Source organism: Cherax quadricarinatus, chromosome 88 (assembly GCF_038502225.1).
Source record: "Cherax quadricarinatus isolate ZL_2023a chromosome 88, ASM3850222v1, whole genome shotgun sequence".
Taxonomy (NCBI): Eukaryota; Metazoa; Arthropoda; class Malacostraca; order Decapoda; family Parastacidae; genus Cherax; species Cherax quadricarinatus.
Window position 1 is genome coordinate 5,193,933 of NC_091379.1, and position 25,110 is coordinate 5,219,042.

Below are 25,110 nucleotides of genomic sequence, written 5' to 3' on the forward strand. Positions count from 1 at the left end.
GTACCAAGAGGAAGTATTAAGGCAGTAGAGGTCATTCAGTGCCTGGAGAATAGCAGATAATCAGGTTTAATTCAAGAAATATATGGGTACCTTCAGTCCCTTGGATCGGCATCAAGGCACCCCGCCATTGGAGGAATCAGGCTTGGAACAGATATTTCTTAATGCAAACCTTTAGCCTCATCTTATACTGTACTTTCCCATACTCCACTCTCACATTATGGGTTTAGCGCTTGGTTATAATTATAATAATAATCAACTCTCACATTTCCTTAGCATTATTTAACGTTTCTATAAGCAAGTTATAGCCATGTAAAGCCTTACACCAAGGAGGTGCTTAAGTAAAACAAGAAGTTAAATCTCAAATCATTATAGTAACATATATCACAGAAAAAATAAAACAAACCATTGCTATATCCAGATAATCTCTAAACACTTTAATAAGCTGTGTAAATTTTAGAAATATTACCGAAAGTATATTTTACTACATTATCAGTTAACAAAACCTGATCATTTAAGCTTTCACCTAAATATATAATCCTTATAAACTTTACTGTAATAAAGTCACTGAAAATATAACCTAATTTTATATATTTGCATTAACAAACTTGATGCCTTTTATACATTTTATAATTTATATTTCAACATTTTTCATATTATATAATATCCTTGTTAAATGTCTCAATCAGTATTCTTAAAGATTTACTGAAAATGTTGCAATAAATCTACACGAGTAAAATAAAGAAGACAAATACAAAAAGTTTAATATCCCCCATTAAAATAAATATGCTCACACGAAACACAGTCTATATAGGATAACAATATGCTTACCATACCACAGATGTTAACATATATTGAAACATCAATAGCGTGTCTGAACTTCCTCTTAAACTAATACCTCCGTCATTTCTTTGAGTTATTGTGAGCATCTTACGCAAGTTCTCCAGTGGTTAGTCGCAATGATTCGTTCATTACATATTTTAGTCTCTTAATAGATCTCATTATCCAAAAGAGGTCATCCCTGAAAGCACACGGGGGAAAAATATTATAATTATGCGCTTAATCACAAATTATAGAAAATTGATACGGTAACGCTAACGTTATAAATATCCGAATTCTAATTTCCCGTCAACGGGGACTACTTTACAGTAAAAGAGAGTATGTGTAGTATCACTGTGGTTATCTTAATAAGCTACACTTACACACACACTTGATTTTCTTGTATCTGGAAAACTGATTTTAAATTTAGCGGTGATTGAACCCAGAAATTACTTGGTAGAGTGCTTGAAGGAAATTTTTTATATACATATTTTTAATTGTGCTATCCACACTGAGTTGATTATTAATAAATCAGCAGATGTCAGGCTGAAGGTTAGTAGATGTTCAACAGACTAAAGTTACATACATGTATGTTAATGGTAAAGGCAAAGACACAACCTTGTCTCAAAAAAAGGTTGCTCTACGACCTCTTTGTTTTCCTACTAGTCGGCAATATATAATTTAATCCTGCTTATGGTTTTACAATTTCAGTTCTAGAAGCCTAGTCTGGCAGGCCTACCAATTTTGATGGGAAATATTAAAATAAAAAAAAATCAGTAAAGATAATTGTATACCAAATACAAGTACAAATTTGTAGGCGTTACCTATAATCTTACATGTTTGAGACAAAAAAATAATAGCAATCCTGCCATACGACTGGACGATACTACGTTCTTAGGTGCTTGCTATCTACCAACCTACATTTTAAATATAAAATGGCACCAGTAAAGATATACCTTGCACACGAACATTTAGAAACAAAACTTTGGCACCTGCCTCCATTTTTTCAGCATACTAGCTGCTCCAGATAGGGTTTCTCCGAAATCGATTGCATTATCATTCCTGTTCTCTGAGTTGCTTGATGGCAAATTTATGGTCACGTGAAACACCAACTCATCTGAACCTTCATCTTCGTCGTCCTGTTCCTTAAATTATAAAGAAATAATATGTACAAATAGTTAGTCATATAGTTCCTTGACAATGTGAGAAGTCACGAAAGCGCTTGGAATTTCGCTATTCTTTCACAGTGGTTGTTTTGCATATAAATAGTACATATAGAAAGGAGGAAGGGAGGGTACGTAAATGTCCTTTTACCTTTGCCAGCCAAGTAAATGATCAGTTTTTTTTTTTTCAGAAGCTACCTGTAGCTCACTGACAGTGCATTCAGCTCACACCTCTTAGGACCGTAGTTTTATTCCCTGGCTGGACGATTAGCATGACAAGTCTCCTAACACCCAGTGCCCCGGTTCACCTAGTATTAAATAGGCACTTGATGATGGTGGTTAACGCTCTCGCTTCACACGGCGAGGGCCTGGGTTCGATTCCCAGCCAGAGTAGAAACATTGGACGTGTTTCTTTCCACCTGTTGTCTATGTTCCCCATCAGTAAAATGGGTACCTGGGTGTTAGTCGACTGGTGTGGGTCGCATCCTGGAACACTGACCAAATTTGCCCGAAATGCGGAGCATAACAAGGGACTTTCTATATAGTAGTATGTCATTGTTGTCAGCTAGGAGTGTATACCTTGTACATGTACTTGTAGTAAATAAAGATATTATTATTATTATTATTATTGGCAGGACGAGACTTATGGATTAGCCTTATCACACCTGCCGCCCATGTACAAATCGTGGTAAACGGGTACCCGGGCGTGAAGAAAAGGCCACGGAGTGAACACCAAAACATTTTATATTACGTCATAAGTGTTTCCACTTGTCGATATCATATAATTGGTTGTTACCAGATACCTGGGGTGTTAGCTGATTACTGCGAGTGGCAACCAGCGGGGTTGTCATAAATTTCAGATGAGACTTGGTTTTGAAATGAGGTAAGGCAGGACAAGAGCTCTTAACCTATAAATTTACATACACAAACATAGTGAACTGGGTAATAACAGAACGTGCATATGATAAGACATTAGAAAAGAATTTGCGGTCTATATTGTGGTTATTTACTGAGAAAAATTAACGTCTAGGGATATGAGGTCATGAGACTACAGCAGCAGGCTATCTCCGCATTCTTCACTCCCCGTCAGATAACTTTTCCTCAAACACCTCACCTCTCCTTTAATCCTTTTGAGGCCTTACTTCAAAAATTGGAATTAACCTCCCTCGGATCAAACCTGATTGCCTCCCTATTCCCGGGCGCAGTATGATCCCTTTATTTTTTAATGCCAGGTCTCCAATCTACAGTGATAACCACTAATAAGAAGTCAGGGAGGTTCGTGGTTCAAGATTCAATTAACCTACTACCAGCTGATAACAAATATTGCCGGAACAAAGAGAAAATAAACCACGTTCTGAAGTAACCAGGATGAAACGGCTATACAGGCATGCGAATTACTGGTAGCAACAGTATACTTGATCAGATAGCCAACAGTAAGCGCTGACCACAAGCTTGATCGAGATACATTTTGTCTGCTGTGTAACGTTATGGCACTCCGGGTTCAACGATTGCCACGGGCTCCAATTGCTTGGATCTGGATCCAATCAATAAAACTACCTTCCACTCCCTCGGATCAAGCCAGATTACCTCCCCTTCTCTAGGCTCCATTACCCGTACAGGTTTAGCGATTCACCATGATTATATGACCATGATGGTTAAATTATGCCAGCATAATTTAATAAGCTTTTATTAGCTATATCCCAATATTTAACATCTCTACTCTATGTTTACTCTAACATTTCTATATGTTTAGCATTTCCATTATATGATTAACATTTCCACACTTTAATCTAACATTTCCATACTATGATTAACATTTCCAACGATGTTTAATCTAACATTTCCACACTATGTCTACTCTAACATCTCTACACCATATTTACTTTTAACATTTCCACACACGAACATTTCCATAGTGATTACTCTAACATTTCCATACTATAATTACTCTAACATTTTCACACTATGGTTACTCCTAATATTTTCACACTAACATTCCTACACTACATTTACTATAATATTCCCACACTATGTTACTCAAACATTTCGACAGTGTTTACTCTTAACATTTACCGGGCAGGACCGAGTGTAGTCGGTCCTCATAACGTGGTTTTTTGCGCACGTCCTCCAACTCCCCCCGCGCATCTAGGTTCCCATTCTCTATTTCTGACCAATCACAGACCTTCCCTGAATCGCCCAGGCTGAGCGGTGATGGCGGCTGCTCGCTTCCCATTGGTCGAGACAGCAGAATGTAAACACTTCTACCTTGCCGGCGCCAAAACTCGTGTTTCTCGGTATAGTGCTCCTTATATACTGAAGCATTTCACCCAATACAATGTCGGTAAGTACTGATTTGTGTGTCTAGTGTGTAAATGAATAGTTTAGCCATATTTTGATATATATATGAAAGCGTTGTGAAGCATATTACGAGTGCACCATGCAAATGAAAAAAGTGCAACAAAATAGGACCAAGCACAGTCGTTCCTGCCCTTTTAGGTGCAGTTTTCAAGTTTCGGTATATAAATATTTCCATAAAATTTGGTAGTGTATATATGAATTCAGTAATGGTCTGGGTGTGTACAGAATGTTTTTATTGTCCTTCCAGATCAATAAGAAATTGTTCTACGGTGAGTCCTCCAAGGATACCTCGAAATTTGTCTGTGTTTGGGATGATACTGACTCAGATCAAGACTCAGATGACCTGGATTTCCTGGATAGTGAGGATGAATTCTTGCCACCAGATGCAGAGGTGTCAACAGATGGGGAGGAGGAAGCTGGGCCACCACCAAAAAAACAAAAATTGAACAAGAGGAAGAAACGTATTACTATGGAGGAATACCCTGATGAAGAAGTGCTTCAAGATGATCTTGCTTCTCAAGTAGACACCAAATGGAAGAATGAGGACATCCACAATGACCCTTTGCCTAAATATGAACATAAAAAGCCTGTTGAAGTTAGGTGTGCATATGATTATTTTACAGACTTTTTTACTCAAGACATGATAGACAACATTACATTTCAAACTAATTTGTATGCCAGGCAAAAAGACATACATACTACTTTTCAAACAGATTCTGAGGAAATGACTAGGTTTATAGGTATTCTGTTGTATATGGGTTACACTGTACAGCCATCCATTGAGGACTATTGGAGAAGTGCAAGTAGGACAATTCAAGTTGCAGAAGTCATGGGATCAAAGAGGTTTAGGTTGCTGAGGCGTACCATTCATTTCAATGATAACACACAAAAGAAGGATAATGACAGATTCTACAAAATAAGGCCTCTTTACAATGGACTAACTAAAGCTTGCTTGAAAGTTCCAGCTACACCCAAGCAGTCTGTTGATGAAGTTATGGTTGCTTTCAAGGGTAAAACAGCTGGAAACCTAAGGCAAAACATCAAAAACAAACCAGACAAGTGGGGTTTCAAACTCTTCTGTCGTAGCAGTGAAGATGGAATCATACATGATATACTGATGTATCAAGGTAACCCAACTTTTGAGAACCATCACATAAAGCTGTCAAATGAAGAAAATAAACTCCCAATGAGTTCCAGGATTGTTCTTGTACTTGCAGCATCTCTTGACCAAAGAAAAACATCAGCAGTCTATGCTGATAATTTCTTTTCAAGTCTACCTTTGGTCAAGGTACTGAGAGACAAGTATAACTGCAGGTACACTGGAACAATACGTGATAATAGATGTGGTAAGCCACAACTGATGCCTGTGAAAGAAATGCAAAAGAATAATGTGGCCAGGGGCTATTTTGATTTCCAAAGCAATGATCATATCCTTCTTGTAAGATGGAAGGACAACAAAGTTGTGACTCTAGTCACAAATGATGTCGGAGTTTATCCTTTGGGTCTTATTGAAAGATATGACAAGGCATCAAAGAAGAAAGACCACTTTGAGTGCCCAGGCATCATCAAGAACTACAACGCAAACATGGGAGGTATCGACAAAAGTAACATGTTGGTCCATCTTTACAAAACGCCAATGAAATCAAAGCGTTGGTACATGCGGCTCTTTGCTTATGTTTTGGATGTTGCTGTTGTGAATGCATGGCTTCTTTACTGTCGTGATTGTAGGTCACTAAACATGCCATGCACACCACTGAAGCTATTCAGGCTTGAGATCTCTGTCACTGCAAGATCCAAAGGACAAAAGGTCAACCGCACCAGCATGAGACGAAGTCGAGATTCACCCAGTACTTCTTTGGTTCACAGTAATGACGATTTGTCAAACGTGGAATACCCATCTGCATTTCAGTACCAACGTGCAGAAAGGCCAGATGACAGTGTGAGGCTGGATAAACAGCTAGGTCACTGGCCAGTGCTAGGTAAGCTGCTTTCATGCAAGTTTTGCAGCAAAAAGAATAATCATGTCACATCCTCATTTTGCTGTGCCATATGTAAAGTAAATCTGTGCATAAAGAAGGATAGAAATTGTTTCATGAAGTTTCATTTGCAAAATTAGTGATGTGAAATGATTGTTCTTTCTCAGGGAACTCAGGAATATTTCATTTGTAAGTTGCATCCCATTGCAATGTGTCATTGTTGATAAGTAGTTCCTATTTCTATTTTTTTACTGGTTACAAATTGTTCAGAAACAAGTTCCATTTATGTTTTTTATATTGTCTACTTGTATAATAAATTTAAAAAATACTTATTTCGTTTTTTTACAACCAATGCAACATTGCAACATTCAAAAATGGTATACCCCAAACGGGCAGGACCGAATACACTCGGTCTTCGAATATCTGCAATTGCGCGAGATGTTACTTTCACAACTCTGTTTGGATGGTCTCAGTGACCTTACATTGAGTGGCTCTATCCCCTCATAGGAAATCACTTTCAAATTCACACTTTAGACTGCCTTGCCCTCTGAAGGGTTTAACATTTCCAACGATGTTTAATCTAACATTTCCACACTATGTCTACTCTAACATCTCTACACCATATTTACTTTTAACATTTCCACACACGAACATTTCCATAGTGATTACTCTAACATTTCCATACTATAATTACTCTAACATTTTCACACTATGGTTACTCCTAATATTTTCACACTAACATTCCTACACTACATTTACTATAATATTCCCACACTATGTTACTCAAACATTTCGACAGTGTTTACTCTTAACATTTTTATCTAAGTTAAATATCTTTACACTAGATTTACTCTTCTACACAATGTATACTCAAGTCTTAATAAAGAGGCTCGTGAAAAAGCAACTGGAAACTTACAATAATTTCTTCTTCATTAACTTCCACGTTGAAGAGTGAACACAGTGTATGTGGAGGTTCTTCAGACTCACAAGACACAGGCTCCACCTCTACCTTGTTAGTTAGTTCTTCCTGGCAAGTCTGAGGTACTTTTGATCGCTTTTCCTTCCTGGCTTTATCAGCGTCATACACCTCGCTAATTATGTGTTGAAAGCGTAAAAAGAAGTTTGAATCAAGATCAAGGACATCTGCTTTTAAGAAGTGACAGAAAGCCCACTGAAGCTCTTGTAGGATAGCGGTGACGTTGTCATCGTTCCTAGAGAGCTTGAGGCGAGCATCATTCAGTTGGAGTAGAGCTCTTTCCAGGTGTTTCAGAGATATACGTGTTTTTTTGTAAGTCACCAGCAACTCATGTATTTCAGTAAAAATCTTATTGGACAGATTTAAAATAATTTCAGTTTCCACCATGATTTGACATATACATCTCGCCTCCAAGTCGCCACTGAAAAAATATATATTTGTATATGTATGTATCTATCTATATATAATATATATATTTTTTTTTTTCAACAAGCCGGCCGTCTCCCACCGAGGCAGGGTGACCCAAAAAAGAAAGAAAATCCCCAAAAAGAAAATACTTGTTGAAAATATATATATATATATATATATATATATATATATATATATATATATATATATATATATATATATATATATATATATATATATATATATATATATATATAATATATATATATATATATATATATATATATATATATATATATATATATATATATATATATATATATATATATATATATATATATATATATATATATATATATATATATATATATATATATATATATATATATATATATATAAGTAGTCAACTTTTCTTCTGGGGGAGGAACTTCCGGTTTGGGCCTTTCACTGGGCGAGGAACTTCCGGTTTAGGCCTTCCACTGAGCGAGGTATCCGGTCTAGGACCAGCAGCTGGAGGGTCACCTTTTCACACCTAGGTGTTACTTCCGGTTTTGACCATGACCTCGCCCTCGAGACTACCTCACCCTTGACCCCCCAACCAATACCCCCACCCCCACGACCCCCCGCCTTGCGACCCCGCCGTCGCGCCGCGCGCCCGCGCACCCGCGCGCCCCGCCCCGCCGCCCCGCGCGCCCGCGCACCCGCGCGCCCCGCCCCGCCGCCCCGCGCGCCCGCGCACCCGCGCGCCCCGCCCCGCCGCCCCGCGCGCCCCGCCCCACCCCGCGCGCCCGCCCGCGCCCCTTCGCGCCTTCTGCTGCGCCTTCTGCAGCGTCGTCCGGATCGCCCCCGCGCCTCGAATTTTTTTCCGATTTTTGTCGAATTTTTTTTGAATTTCATTTTCTTGTGCTCTCCATCTCCTCAGATCAAATTTTTTGGATTCCCCCTATGGGGGGTTTCGAAAAGTCTCCATCTCCTTGGATCAAGGGTTTTGAATTTCTCCAATTCCTTGGATCAAATTTTTGAGGTTCCCCCTCTCACTTTCACCCCCACCCCAAAATTTCTCGATATTACCAAGTTTTTGGATTCCACCCTATGGGGGTTTCGAAAGTCTCCATCTCCTCGGATCAAGTTTTTCGAAATTCTCCAATTCCTCGGATCAAGTTTTTGGGTACCCCTCCTTTCACCCCCCATCCCCAAATTTTCTCGATAATACAAGTTTTGGATACTCCCCCCTATGGGGTTCTCAATATCAAAGTCTCCACTTCCTCGGATCCCCCTCCCACTTTCACCCCCCCCCAACCCCAAAAAATTTCTCGACAATACCATGACTCCATCCCCTCGGATCAAGTTTTTTGGATCCCCCCTATGGGGTTTTCGAAATTCTCCATCTCCTCGGAACCCCCTCCCACTTTCACCCCCACCCCAAAATTTCTCGAAATCAAAGTCTCCATCTCCTTGGATCAAATTTTTGGATTACCCCTCTCACTTTCACTCCCACCCCAAAATTTCTCGATAATACCAAGACTCCATCTCCTTGGATCAAGGTTTTTTGGATTCCCCCCTCTGGGGGTAAGCATTCAAATGAACTCCTCCTATGGGGGCATGCTTACTACAGGTCTAAACATCTTCCCCTTATTATTTTAAAATGAACTAAAAGTTTCCTCTCATTAAGTCAAATGAACTAAAAGTTTCCTCTCATTAAGTTAAAATGAACTAAAAAAAAGCGTTTACTCGGCGGTCAGTGACGTCACGTGTTGACCCATCACACAGGTTGAATCTTGTCTACCCTTTTACCCACCCTCCCAAACCCTCACACTCCAACCAACACCTCACAATTTTCACTCATAACCCCCAATTTTTCTCGTTTTAACCCTTTTAGTTCATCAAAGTTAATAAGGGGACACATGCATCAGAAAGTCACCACATCGCTTACATCCACTTTCGTTAAATTCACTACTCACAATTTTACATATTACGAAGTTAAATACGCACTTTTACTTTGAACATCTTCAAAACACTCTCATAAATCATTTGAATACTCACAAAAAATACCTTTATACATTTCCAAACAACACTGAATTACTCCAAAAACATCATTCGAACACCCCCAAATCACCTCTGAATACTCCCAGAACACCTTCATAAGTACTCTTGCACATCATTTGAACACCTTCATAAGTACTCTCATAATCATTTGTACACCTTCAAAACACCTTTGAATACTCACATAAACACCCTTGAACACCTTCAAAACACCTTTGAATAACCTCAAAACACCTTCGAACACCTTCAAAACACCCTTGAACACCTTCAAAACACCCTTGAACACCTTCAAAAACAACATTTGAACACACTCAAAACACCTTTGAACACCTTTGAACATTTCCAAACATCACTGAAACATTTCCAAAACACTATTTGAGTACTCCCAATTACACCACTGATTACTACTAAAACACCGCTGAATTCAATCAAAACACCCTTCAACACCTTCAAACACCCTTGAACACCTTCAAAACACTCTTGAACACTTTCAAAAACACCTTTGAACATTTCCAATCAATACTGAAACACTTCCAAAAACACCATTTGAGTACTCCCTATTACACCACTGATTACTACTAAAACACCGCTGAATTCAATCAAAACACCCTTCAACACCTTCAAACACCCTTGAACACACTCAAAACACCCTTCAACACCTTCAAAACACCTTTGATCACCTTCAAAAACACCTTTGAATACATTCAAAACACTCTCATAATCATTTGAACACACTCAAAACACCTTTGAATAACCTCAAAACACCTTCGAACACCTTCAAAACACCCTTGAACACCCTTAATCACCTTCAAAAAAAACAACATTTGAACACACTCAAAACACCTTTGAACACCTTTGAACATTTCCAAACAACACTGAAACACTTCCAAAAACACCATTTGAGTACTCCCAAATACACCACTGAATACTAAAACACCACTGAATACACTCAAAACACCACCAAAATCACCATAAACTAAGATCAACACCCACATCCCACAACACCCACAACCCACAATTTTTTCTCGTTTTATCTAATTTCATCAGAAAGTCACAACACCCACACCCCCCATTTTTTCTCGTTTTAACCCTTTTAGTTCATTAAAGTTAATAAGGGGCCACACTACATCAGAAAAAGTCACAAAAACAACCCACTTATAACGTCTTTTCGGTATCTCTAGTTCGACAACAACACCCACATCCCACATCACCCACATCCCACATCCCCCCCCCCCCACACACACACACATCCCTAACCTAGCCTAACCTAACCTAACTTATCCTAACCTAATCTAACCTAACCTAACCTAACTTATCCTAACCTAGCCTAACCTAACCTAACCTTACCTAAATTATCCTAACCTAACCTAACCTAGCCTAACCTAACCTAACTTAACCTAACCGAACCTACCCTAACCTAACCTTACCTAACCTAACCTAGCCTAACCTAACCTAACCTAACTTAACCTAACCCAACCTAACCTAACCTAACCTAGCCTAACCTAACTTAACCTAACCTAACCTAACCTACCCTAACCTAACCTAACCTAGCCGAACCTATCCTAACCTAACCTAAAATATATTGGAACACTTCCAAAATACATTAGAGTACTCCAGAATTACTTTGAACGACTCCATTTTTGGATATTTCCAAATTAGTTTTGAAAACTTTATCGTAAAATCGAACATTATTTTCTTGTTGGTAAAACACACTCAATGGTAGAAATATTTACTCGATTTCCGAATAGAAGCACTGTCCTCGCTCTGAGAGACTCATTGTGGGTCACCCCAACACATGGTGTAATGCGCTTCACACCCAAGGTAGAACATAACACCTGCGTCAACTCAGGACAGACAGGCGCCATGTAATGCGGGTAACATCCAAGGTAGAAAATCATCTCTTTCCAGACCAACTGTCTATCCTAACCTAACCTAACCTAACCTAACCTAATTCCTAACCTAACCTAACCTCACCTAACCGAACCTAACCTAACTCCATCAATCACCTCTATCCTAACCTAACCTAACCTAACCTAACCCAACCTAACTCCATCAAACACCTCTAACCTAACCTAACCTAACCTATCCTAACCTAACCTAACTCCATCAAACACCTCGAATACTACCTAACTTAACCTAACCTAACCTCACCTAACCTACCGAACCTAACCTAACCTAACCCAACCTATCCTAACCCGTCCCAACCTAACCTAACCTAACCTAACCTAACCTAACCTAACCTAACTTATCCTAACCTAACCTATCCTAACCTAACCTAAACACTGACTAACTTTGAACCAACTCTGAACACCACTGATCTTCTTCAAAAAATGCTCTGCACATCATTTGAACACCTTCAAAAAAACACCATCAAACACCTCCGAATACTCCCAAAAAAACACTACTGATTACTACCAAATCACCACTGAATACTACCAATCACCGTCAAAATCACCAGAAACTAAGTTTAACATCACCATCTAACATCCTTTTTATAGAAATCCCCTCAAATCACTATAACCAAGAACTCCCTCCCCATTTGGCGCATAAAAAAAAAAAGCATGAACACAAACCTAATACGCAAACACTTAGTACATGATCACCATCAACTGAAAACATATCTTATACACACACATAATATAAGACAATCACCAACTACAATCACCCATGTTCACTTACCTCAAAATCACTAATATCACAGAAAACAATAATTTTTATAAACATTTCACACACACACACAAAAAAAAAAATCATATTTGACAATATCTAAGCGCACTCACCTCACTACCACCAACACACGATGTCTCACCTCACAGGACCGACGAGGTCACCTCCAGTGACGTCACACTCCCATTGTGTTACTTGGTGGTTGGTAACATCACACCTAACCCCCTTGTTTCAACCTGTTGTACCCTACATTATCTAAGAACACTATATCCAAGACGATTACCAGATTTTATGATCCCCAACACCAAGATCACAGAAAACACACATTTTTATAATTATTCACACAAAAATCACGATCACCAATTCCATATCATGTTTACCGTCATCTATCAACACTAATCACCAAGATCACCAAAAAATCTAAGATCATGCATCTCAAAACTACTATGATCACTGAAAACACTTATTTTTTTAAACATTCGCACAAAAATAAGACATACACAAAAATACCACAACACTTCCACCAACATCTATAACATAACATGAGCACTATAACATATCACTATCACAAAAAAAAATAATACACAAACACCCACATATTATACATTTCAATTGGAAATTTAAGACATGAGACATACACACCAAATCTAAGACATTCACCTCCAACTAAGACATACACATCACCCTTAAAACTTCCTTCCTTATTCATTCCGCATATCTCCTAGAGCTGTTTTAACCCGACGGTTCCATCACGACGTAGGAGCCAGAGGAACCATCACCACTCCAACACCACCTACTACACTCTGGCTCCTACGTCGTGGTGGATCCGTCGGGGTTAAAACAGCTCTAGGAGATATGCGGAATGAATAAGGAAGGAAGTTTTAAGGGTGATGTGTATGTCTTAGTTGGAGGTGAATGTCTTAGATTTGGTGTGTATGTCTCATGTCTTAAATTTCCAATTGAAATGTATAATATGTGGGTGATTGTGTATTATTTTTTTTGTGATAGTGATATGTTATAGTGCTCATGTTATGTTATAGATGTTGGTGGAAGTGTTGTGGTATTTTTGTGTATGTCTTATTTTTGTGCGAATGTTTAAAAAAATAAGTGTTTTCAGTGATCATAGTAGTTTTGAGATGCATGATCTTAGATTTTTTGGTGATCTTGGTGATTAGTGTTGATAGATGACGGTAAACATGATATGGAATTGGTGATCGTGATTTTTGTGTGAATAATTATAAAAATGTGTGTTTTCTGTGATCTTGGTGTTGGGGATCATAAAATCTGGTAATCGTCTTGGATATAGTGTTCTTAGATAATGTAGGGTACAACAGGTTGAAACAAGGGGGTTAGGTGTGATGTTACCAACCACCAAGTAACACAATGGGAGTGTGACGTCACTGGAGGTGACCTCGTCGGTCCTGTGAGGTGAGACATCGTGTGTTGGTGGTAGTGAGGTGAGTGCGCTTAGATATTGTCAAATATGATTTTTTTTTGTGTGTGTGTGTGTGAAATGTTTATAAAAATTATTGTTTTCTGTGATATTAGTGATTTTGAGGTAAGTGAACATGGGTGATTGTAGTTGGTGATTGTCTTATATTATGTGTGTGTATAAGATATGTTTTCAGTTGATGGTGATCATGTACTAAGTGTTTGCGTATTAGGTTTGTGTTCATGCTTTTTTTTTTATGCGCCAAATGGGGAGGGAGTTCTTGGTTATAGTGATTTGAGGGGATTTCTATAAAAAGGATGTTAGATGGTGATGTTAAACTTAGTTTCTGGTGATTTTGACGGTGATTGGTAGTATTCAGTGGTGATTTGGTAGTAATCAGTAGTGTTTTTTTGGGAGTATTCGGAGGTGTTTGATGGTGTTTTTTTTGAAGGTGTTCAAATGATGTGCAGAGCATTTTTTGAAGAAGATCAGTGGTGTTCAGAGTTGGTTCAAAGTTAGTCAGTGTTTAGGTTAGGTTAGGATAGGTTAGGTTAGGATAAGTTAGGTTAGGTTAGGTTAGGTTAGGTTAGGTTAGGTTAGGTTAGGTTGGGACGGGTTAGGATAGGTTGGGTTAGGTTAGGTTAGGTTCGGTAGGTTAGGTGAGGTTAGGTTAGGTTAAGTTAGGTAGTATTCGAGGTGTTTGATGGAGTTAGGTTAGGTTAGGATAGGTTAGGTTAGGTTAGGTTAGAGGTGTTTGATGGAGTTAGGTTGGGTTAGGTTAGGTTAGGTTAGGTTAGGATAGAGGTGATTGATGGAGTTAGGTTAGGTTCGGTTAGGTGAGGTTAGGTTAGGTTAGGAATTAGGTTAGGTTAGGTTAGGTTAGGTTAGGATAGACAGTTGGTCTGGAAAGAGATGATTTTCTACCTTGGATGTTACCCGCATTACATGGCGCCTGTCTGTCCTGAGTTGACGCAGGTGTTATGTTCTACCTTGGGTGTGAAGCGCATTACACCATGTGTTGGGGTGACCCACAATGAGTCTCTCAGAGCGAGGACAGTGCTTCTATTCGGAAATCGAGTAAATATTTCTACCATTGAGTGTGTTTTACCAACAAGAAAATAATGTTCGATTTTACGATAAAGTTTTCAAAACTAATTTGGAAATATCCAAAAATGGAGTCGTTCAAAGTAATTCTGGAGTACTCTAATGTATTTTGGAAGTGTTCCAATATATTTTAGGTTAGGTTAGGATAGGTTCGGCTAGGTTAGGTTAGGTTAGGGTAGGTTAGGTTAGGTTAGGTTAAGTTAGGTTAGGCTAGGTTAGGTTAGGTTAGGTTGGGTTAGGTTAAGTTAGGTTAGGTTAGGTTAGGCTAGGTTAGGTTAGGTAAGGTTAGGTTAGGGTAGGTTCGGTTAGGTTAAGTTAGGTTAGGTTAGGCTAGGTTAGGTTAGGTTAGGATAATTTAGGTAAGGTTAGGTTAGGTTAGGCTAGGTTAGGATAAGTTAGGTTAGGTTAGGTTAGATTAGGTTAGGATAAGTTAGGTTAGGTTAGGCTAGGTTAGGGATGTGTGTGTGTGTGGGGGGGGGGATGTGGGATGTGGGTGATGTGGGATGTGGGTGTTGTTGTCGAACTAGAGATACCGAAAAGACGTTATAAGTGGGTTGTTTTTGTGACTTTTTCTGATGTAGTGTGGCCCCTTATTAACTTTAATGAACTAAAAGGGTTAAAACGAGAAAAAATGGGGGGTGTGGGTGTTGTGACTTTCTGATGAAATTAGATAAAACGAGAAAAAATTGTGGGTTGTGGGTGTTGTGGGATGTGGGTGTTGATCTTAGTTTATGGTGATTTTGGTGGTGTTTTGAGTGTATTCAGTGGTGTTTTAGTATTCAGTGGTGTATTTGGGAGTACTCAAATGGTGTTTTTGGAAGTGTTTCAGTGTTGTTTGGAAATGTTCAAAGGTGTTCAAAGGTGTTTTGAGTGTGTTCAAATGTTGTTTTTTTTGAAGGTGATTAAGGGTGTTCAAGGGTGTTTTGAAGGTGTTCGAAGGTGTTTTGAGGTTATTCAAAGGTGTTTTGAGTGTGTTCAAATGATTATGAGAGTGTTTTGAATGTATTCAAAGGTGTTTTTGAAGGTGATCAAAGGTGTTTTGAAGGTGTTGAAGGGTGTTTTGAGTGTGTTCAAGGGTGTTTGAAGGTGTTGAAGGGTGTTTTGATTGAATTCAGCGGTGTTTTAGTAGTAATCAGTGGTGTAATAGGGAGTACTCAAATGGTGTTTTTGGAAGTGTTTCAGTATTGATTGGAAATGTTCAAAGGTGTTTTTGAAAGTGTTCAAGAGTGTTTTGAAGGTGTTCAAGGGTGTTTGAAGGTGTTGAAGGGTGTTTTGATTGAATTCAGCGGTGTTTTAGTAGTAATCAGTGGTGTAATTGGGAGTACTCAAATTGTTTTTTGGAGTGTTTTGGAAATGTTCATGGGTGTTTTTGAAGGTATTCAAGAGTGTTTTGAAGGTGTTCAAGGGTGTTTGAAGGTGTTGAAGGGTGTTTTGATTGAATTCAGCGGTGTTTTAGTATTCAGTGGTGTAATTGGGAGTACTCAAATAGTGTTTTGGAAGTGTTTCAGTGTTGTTTGGAAATGTTCAAAGGTGTTCAAAGGTGTTTTGAGTGTGTTCAAATGTTGTTTTTTTTGAAGGTGATCAAGGGTGTTCAAGGGTGTTTTGAAGGTGTTCAAAGGTGTTTTGAGGCTATTCAAAGGTGTTTTGAGTGTGTTCAAATGATTATGAGAGTGTTTTGAATGTGTTCAAAAGGTGTTTTTGAAGGTGTTCAAGAGTGTTTTGAAGGTGTTCAAGGGTGTTTGAAGGTGTTGAAGGGTGTTTTGATTGAATTCAGCGGTGTTTTAGTAGTATTCAGTGGTGTAATTGGGAGTACTCAAATTGTTTTTTTTTTTGGAAGTGTTTCAGTGTTGATTGGAAATGTTCAATGGTGTTTTTGAAGGTATTCAAGAGTGTTTTGAAGGTGTTCAAGGGTGTTTGAAGGTGTTGAAGGGTGTTTTGAGGTTATTCAAAGGTGTTTTGAGTGTGTTCAAATGATTATGAGAGTGTTTTTTGGAAATGTTCAAAGGTGTTCAAAGGTGTTTTGAAGGTGTTGAAGGGTGTTTTGATTGAATTCATCGGTGTTTTAGTAGTATTCAGTGGTGTAATTGGGAGTACTCAAATAGTGTTTTGGAAATGTTCAAAGGTGTTTTTGAAGGTGTTCAAGAGTGTTTTGAAGGTGTTCAAGGGTGTTTATGTGAGTATTCAAAGGTGTTTTTTGAAGGTGTACAAATGATTATGAGAGTGTTTTTGGGGGTGTTCAAAGTAAAGTGTTTGAGTTAGTTTTTGTGACTTTTTTTTTTTTCTGATGTATTGTGTCCCCTTAATAACTTTAATGAACTAAAAGGGTAAAAACGAGAAAATGCCTAGTCTGGAGACTGAGGGATGAGTTGTAATTTAATGAAAGTGCAGATAAATTAGAGATGTAAAATCTTATTTGGGAGTACTCAAATAGTGTTTTGGAAATGTTCAAAGGTGTTTTGAGTGTGTTCAAATGTTGTTTTTGAAGGTGTTCAAGGGTGTTTTGAAGGTGTTCAAGGGTGTTTTGAAGGTGTTCAAAGGTGTTTTGAGGTTATTCAAAGGTGTTTTGAGTGTGTTCAAATGATTATGAGAGTGCTTTGAAGGTGTTTTGAAGGTGTTCAAGGGTGTTTATGTGAGTATTCAAAGGTGTTTTTTGAAGGTGTACAAATGATTATGAGAGTACTTATGAAGGTGTTCAAATGATGTGCAAGAGTATTTATGAAGGTGTTCTGGGAGTATTCAGAGGTGATTTGGGGGTGTTCGAATGATGTTTTTTGGAGTATTTCAGTGTTGTTTGGAAATGTATAAAGGTATTTTTTGTGAGTATTCAAATGATTTATGAGAGTGTTTTGAAGATGTTCAAAGTAAAAGTGCGTATTTAACTTCGTAATATGTAAAATTGTGAGTAGTGAATTTAACGAAAGTGGATGTAAGCGATGTGGTGACTTTCTGATGCATGTGCCCCCTTATTAACTTTAATGAACTAAAAGGGTTAAAACGAGAAAAATTGGGGGTTATGAGTGAAAATTGTGAGGTGTTGGTTGGAGTGTGAGGGTTTGGGAGGGTGGGTAAAAGGGTAGACAAGATTCAACCTGTGTGCGCGGTCATCACGTGACGTCACTGACATAGGGGGCGACCTGATTCAACCTGTGTGCGCGTGGTCCTTTTTAGTTCATTTAACTTAATGATAGGAATACTGACCGCCGAGTAAACGCTTTTTTTAGTTCATTTTAACTTAATGAGAGGAAACTTTTAGTTCATTTGACTTAATGAGCGGAAACTTTTAGTTCATTTTAAAATAATAAGGGGAAACTTTTAGTTCATTTGACTTAATGAGAGGAAACTTTTAGACCTGTAGTAAGCATGGCCCCATAGGAGGAGTCTATTTTGAATGCTTACCCCCAGAGGGGGGATTCCAAAAACTTTGATCCGAGGAATTTCGAAAACCCCATAGGAGGGAATCCAAAAACTTGGTATTATCGAGAAAAATTTGAGGTTGGGGGGTGGGTGAAAGTGGGAGGGGTAATCCAAAAATTTGATCCAAGGTGATCATAAGAAATTCAAAACCCCCATAGGGGGGGGGAATCCAAAAACTTGTATTATCGAGAAATTTTTGGGATTGGGGGGGTGAAAGTGGGAGGGGGAACCTTAAAAATTTGATCTGAGGAGATGGAGTCATGGTATTGTCGAGAAAATTTGGGGTGAAAGTGGGAGGGGTAATCCAAATTTTTGGGGTTGGGGGGTGAAAGTGGGAGGGGGATCCGAGGAGATGGAGAATTTCGAAAACCCCATAGGGGGGATCCAAAAAACTTGATCCGAGGAGATGGAGAATTTCGAAACCCCCATAGGGGGGAATCCAAAAACTTGGTAATATTGAGAAATTTTGGGATGGGGGTGAAAGTGAGAGGGGGAACCTCAAAAAATTTGATCCGAGGAGATGGAGAAACCCCCATAGGGGGGAATGCAAAAACTTGGTAATATTGAGAAATTTTTTGGGGATGGGGGGTGGAAGGAGGGGCAATCCAAAAAACCTTGATCCAAGGAGATCATAAGAAAAAAAAATTCGAGGCGCGGGGGCGATCCGGACGACGCTGCAGAAGGCGCAGCAGAAGGCGCGGCGGGGCTCGCGAAGGGCGCGGGCGGGCGCGCGGGCGGGGCGGGGCGCGCGGGCGGGGCGGGGCGCGCGGGCGGGCGCGCGGGCGGGGGTCGCGAAGGGGCGCGGGCGGGCGCGCGGGCGCGCGGGGCGGGGGTCGCAAGGCGGGGGGTCGTGGGGGTGGGGGTATTGGTTGGGGGGTCAAGGGTGAGGTAGTCTCGAGGGCGAGGTCATGGTCAAAACCGGAAGTAACACCTAGGTGTGAAAAGGTGACCCTCCAGCTGCTGGTCCTAGACCGGATACCTCGCTCAGTGGAAGGCCTAAACCGGAAGTTCCTCGCCCAGTGAAAGGCCCAAACCGGAAGTTCCTCCCCCAGAAGAAAAGTTGACTACTTATATATATATATATATATATATATATATATATATTGGGGTAAAGGACCCCAATGGAAATAAGTCACTCTGTCTGACTTTTTTGGGTTATCCTAGGTTCCCTACACATATGCTGCTATGTATGATAATTCTATGTAACTGTATTTGTGTATACCTGAATAAACTTACTTACTTACTTACTTATATATATAAATATATATATATATATATATATATATATATATATATATATATATATATATATATATATATATATATATATATATATATCGATGTCTCTCACCGAGGCAGGGTAATCCGAAAGAGTAACACTTTCACCATCATTTACACTATCACTCATGCAAACCCCTTCTCCAGAGTACAAGCATTGTACTTCCCACCTCCAGGACTCAAGTCCGGTTAACCAATATCCCCGAATCCCTTCACAAAATATCTTGCTCAAACAACTTACTAAGCGTTAACGAGTTATATATCACCTTGTCTACCTCTGTATGTCAGCCCATTAGATATTAAGAATACTTACAATCAAAGGACACAAAATGTATTGCACAACTATGGGCCTCTGTATGTTTTAGTTTTAATACGCTGGCTGTCTCCCACCGAGGCAGGGTGACCCCCCAAAAAAAAGAAACACTTTCACCATCATTCACACATAATCAGTCTTTGCAGAGCAGATACAACAGTTCAGATGTCAATCCAAATACATATATATTGCAACACTATGAAATGCAGGGAAAATATACTTTATAATGACAGAATTATTATTATGATAATCAAAAAGAAGCGCTAAAAATGACAGAAGTATATCCCAAAACGAGTGTGGTAGTAAACTTACCATTTGTGTTCATTATCATTCTCACTTGTGTCTTCTTTATCATCATTCTTTGTTTCTTCTTTATCATGCTTTGTGGCTTCTGTATCATCGCTCGTCTGTGTGGCTTTTGTATCATCGCTCGTCTGTGTGGCTTTTGTATCATCGCTCGTCTGTGTGGCTTTTGTATCACTCGTCATTGTGGCTTTTGTATCATCACTCGTCTTTGTGGCTTTTGTATCATCACTCGTCTTTGTGGCTTTTGTATCATCACTCGTCTTTGTGGCTTTTGTATCATCACTCGTCTTTGTGGCTTTTGTATCATTCGTCTTTGTGGCTTTTGTATCATCACTCGTCTTTGTGGCTTTTGTATCATCACTCGTCTTTGTGGCTTTTGTATCATCACTCGTCTTTGTGGCTTTTGTATCATCACTCGTCTTTGTGGCTTTTGTATCATCACTCGTCTTTGTGGCTTCTTTATAATCTTTCTCTTTCGTGGTGCTCAATCTTCTTAGTAGCTGTATCATTTTTCTTTTACCATTACTCTTCTCTTCACATTCATCATTCTTCACTATGGCTTCATCTCTCTTCATTGTGGCTTCATACCTTTTCGTTGTGTATTTATCATCATTCTTCACTGTGACATCATCCCTCTTCATTGTGGCTTCATCCTTCTCCACTGTGACTTCATCCCTTTTCATTGTGGATTTATTATCATTCTTCATTGTGGCTTTATCATTCTTCACTGTGGCTTCATCCCTCTTCATTGTGGCTTCATCCTTCTCCACTGTGACTTCACCCCTTTTCATTGTGGATTTATCATCATTCTTCATTGTGGCTTTATCATTCTTCACTGTGACATCATCCCTCTTCATTGTGGCTTTATCATTCTTCACTGTGACATCATCCCTCTTCATTGTGGCTTCATCCTTCTCCACTGTGACTTCATCCCTTTTCATTGTGGGTTTATCATCATTCTTCATTGTGGCTTTATCATTCTTCACTGTGGCTTCACCCCTCTTCATTGTGGCTTTATCATTATTCTTCACTGTAGCTTCATCATTCTTTATGGCTTTATCATTATTCTTTTCGGCTTTATCATCACTCCATTTGGTTTGTTTCTTTCCATCACTCTTCTTTGTGTCTTCTTTCTCATCACTCTTCTTCTTCACTGCACTTTTCTTGAAATACTTAGGAAAAAAATCATTTGCTTGTACAGATTTATCAACAGTATGCTGTTCTTGGTCATCTTTCTCCCTTTCATCCTCATCTTCTTGATCTTTATCTACACCCCCGTCTTCGTCATCTTCCTCATCAGAATCATCATAGTCTTCATATTCATAAAAATAATCAGAGTCTTCACATTCCTCATCACTAAAACTCTCCCAGTCTAAATCCTCCTCCTCCTCATCATCATCAAACTGTTCCCCTTCATGTTCCTGCAACTCCCTTTTCAGCGCTTCAAAATGACCTGTGGAATTGAACAGAAAAAAACTTAGTGAAGAATGAAACTCACAATACCGTGGCGGAAACAGTTCACAGCTAACCCTCAAAATGGAGAAAACGATCGACGTTTTGGTCTATCCTGAACCTTTTATCACTCGCGACTTGATTATGGTTTAAGGAGGACCGAAACGTCTAGTTTCATTTCAAATTTACAGATTAAATGTAAAGGCTAATTTAGCATTTACTAATATTCATAAGATAAGATAAGATTTCGTTCGGATTTTTAATCCCCGGAGGGTTAGCCACCCAGGATAACCCAAGAAAGTCAGTGCGTCATCGAGGACTGTCTAACTTATTTCCATTGGGGTCCTTAATCTTGTCCCCCAGGATGCGACCCACACCAGTCGACTAACACCCAGGTACCTATTTGCTGCTAGGTGAACAGGACAACAGGCGTAAGGAAACGTGTCGAAATGTTTCCACCCGCCGGGAATCGGACCCGGGCCCTCCGTGTGTGAAGCGGGAGCTTTAGCCACCAGGCCACCATAGACTCCTGATTATAAAAACTGAAATTTCACTGTTAATTAGACGTTACCAAATAATTTTCATCAGAGATAAAATGTTAAAACCAATACCTGGGAAAAAGAAACACTCCATATTTTATATTTACGAATTTCTGAAGACAAATTCTTGCCTAACAAATTTGCTCGTTTCTCGAAACCGTCTGACTACTGAGATCATGGCTGTCGATATGATGCGCTCTACATAGTTCTCTAAGACATTAAGTGATACAGGAAAGATCAGTACTAAACGGGTAACACCTTTATTATGTACCTCATACCCATCCTGTGGGCGGTAGTCGAGATTACGGAGGTACATAATGGGTCCAGGGACTGGGCCTCGAAGCTCTGATAGCTGAACAAGTACAAAGGTAATGAACTCTAGGTAGATCTGGTCACAATCATGACCAAGTTACAAAAGTAATAAACTCCAGGTAGATCTGGTCACAATCATCACCAAATTACAAAGGTAATGAACCATCTACACGTCTTTACATGGTTACAATCATGAACAAATTACAAAAATGAGCCATTCACACGTCCACACCTGGTCACAACTGTAATGAGTAATTGGCCCAAATATTAATTGGGACACACTCGTGGCGAATCATTTCCTATAATAAATGTCCTGAACTGTACATAAGTCTTTTTTTCACACCTTGTCTGTATCACCATACCATTTTCCAATGTCTGACGTGCCACAAAGTTCATCTTTGCCACTGCTTTTCTAATCTACATCTATATCGAGAAATTTCAATGTGCCTTATCCTAGGAGTAGCAACTTCAAAACTGCCAAATCGCAGTGCATAACAAATAAAAGAAAATTCTCCCAAAATGTAATTAGCGCTGGTAAGTTAACCCACGGTATTGTATGCCATTCATATCTGACTCACGAAATCGTAATGACACGATTGCAAACAAACCATACCACGGGGGGGGGGGGATTTGAGACTCTCTGACCGCGGGTTCAATCCCGCCCGTGGTATGGTTTTTTTATGCCATTTATATACTTGTCAGACACATCATCGTCATCTTGTCATGTATAAAAACGTAAGACAAAATAAGTCAGGAAAACACTTAAAGGCACACATTAGGGAATAATAATAATAACAACACTGTTGATAATAAAAATTATAGCAAGTTGATAATAATAATATAACAATTGAATAAGGATTCGAACAAAAGGGTGTCAGGTGCTTGCGAGTTTTGCCGAGGCTGCGCAGATAATCTCGTGCACGTGAATATCTTAAAAAAAAAAAAAATAAAACAAGCTTCTTAATAGATAAAACTTGTCTTGGTGGAGAGTGAAATAATGAAACTTGCAAACTGGCTTAAGACAGTAATAAATATAACATACTGGGAAACACTAAACCCGAGTGGGTCATTCAGCAAGAGTGGTGGTGATGAATGGTTTTGAAAACCGACAAGTTGAAGGATTAAAACACTTATGCAACATATGGGAATCTTCAATAAAGATTCCCATGTTGCATAAGTGTCTCAATTCTTCAAGAGTGGTGGTGGAGGCGCGAGTCTGAAATATAATAAAATATCACTTACTTGTATTATTATTATTATAATTAAAAAGAAGCGCTAAGCCACAAGGGCTATACAGCAAACTTACTTGTAGAAGCTGCGAAACCTTGCATGACGTTTTTCATGAAAACCTTCAATGTATTGATATTATAAGATGTTCTTTTGAAAGCCTTTTCATTTGCCCTGTGGCATGAATCAAGGTCATTCATCTGTAAAAAAAAAAATATTAATAATTATTATAATCAAGGGGAACGCTAAATCCGTAGGATTATACAGCGCGTGTGGGGGGGGGATGGTAGGTATTCAGACTTAATTCAGGGAACTGGATTATTATTATTATAATCAAGGGGGAAGCACTAAACCCGTAGGATTATACAGCGCCTATGGGGGGATGGAAGGCATTCAGGCTTAATTCAGGGAACTGGAGCACAGATCCAATTCCCTAGATCAAGAGCCCCTCACCAGCGTCAAGGAGCCTTCCTTGAGGGGACCAGGGAACTGGAGCAGATCCAATTCCCTAGATCAAGAGCCCCTCACCAGCATCAAGGAACCTCCCTTGAGTGGCCGTACCTGGGATAGAAGTTATAGTTATGGGTAAGCGGTAAACCTGTAAGGCTCATATTATTATTATAATCAAGGGGGAGCACTAAACCCGTAGGATTATGTAGCGCCTGTGGGGGGATATGGAAGGTATTCAGGCTTAATTCAGGGAGCTGGAGCACAGATCCAATTCCCTAGATCAAGAGCCCCTCACCAGCATCAAGGAACCTTCTTTGAGGGGTGTAAGGCTCAGTGCTTACTTTAAATTAGAATATTGTACCAGGTATCAAGGACCTCAAGTAATTAACGTGTTAAAGTATGTATGATAATTGTGCTTATATGTACCTGTACCTAAATAGTTACTTATATGTACCTGTACCTAAATAGTTACTTGTATGTACCTGTACCTAAATAGTTACTTGTATGTACCTGTACCTAAATAGTTACTTGTATGTACCTGTACCTAAATAGTTACTTGTATGTACCTGTACCTAAATAGTTACTTGTATGTACCTGTAACTAAATAGTTACTTGTATGTACCTGTAACTAGTTACTTATATGTACCTGTAACTAAATAAAGATAATTACGAGTCTACCAAGACACTCACCAATGTTTCTACTTCTCTCCTCACATGTGACATACGTAGCTCATACTTCTCCTCATCCGTCAACTCTCTGTTCTTCTCTTCTCTTTTCTTAGAGTAGAAGATCCCCATTGTTAATTGATACAGGAGGGAAATAGAAAAAAAATAACTGGAGAAGAAAAATGAGCAGCCTCCCTGCATGAAGGTCAC

The 25,110-nt window shown here is 39.1% G+C and overlaps 2 protein-coding genes across 2 annotated transcripts; one reads left to right on the forward strand and one right to left on the reverse strand.

Annotated features, from left to right (window-relative positions):
- Window positions 1-351: 351 nt before the first annotated feature.
- LOC128698540 (protein starmaker) lies at window positions 352-25,110 on the reverse strand. The gene is made up of 6 exons (XM_070103887.1): window positions 24,925-25,110; window positions 23,864-23,984; window positions 20,261-21,707; window positions 7,230-7,710; window positions 1,813-1,961; window positions 352-1,018 (listed from the first exon to the last, which is right to left on the reverse strand). Exons 1-6 carry the CDS (start codon window positions 25,099-25,101, stop codon window positions 928-930), a joined length of 2,466 nt encoding a protein of 821 aa, XP_069959988.1. The 5' UTR covers window positions 25,102-25,110; the 3' UTR covers window positions 352-927.
- On the forward strand, window positions 4,164-6,641 carry LOC138855289 (piggyBac transposable element-derived protein 3-like). The gene is made up of 2 exons (XM_070103888.1): window positions 4,164-4,320; window positions 4,585-6,641. The coding sequence occupies exons 1-2, from the start codon at window positions 4,315-4,317 to the stop codon at window positions 6,451-6,453; spliced, it is 1,875 nt and encodes a 624-aa protein (XP_069959989.1). The 5' UTR covers window positions 4,164-4,314; the 3' UTR covers window positions 6,454-6,641.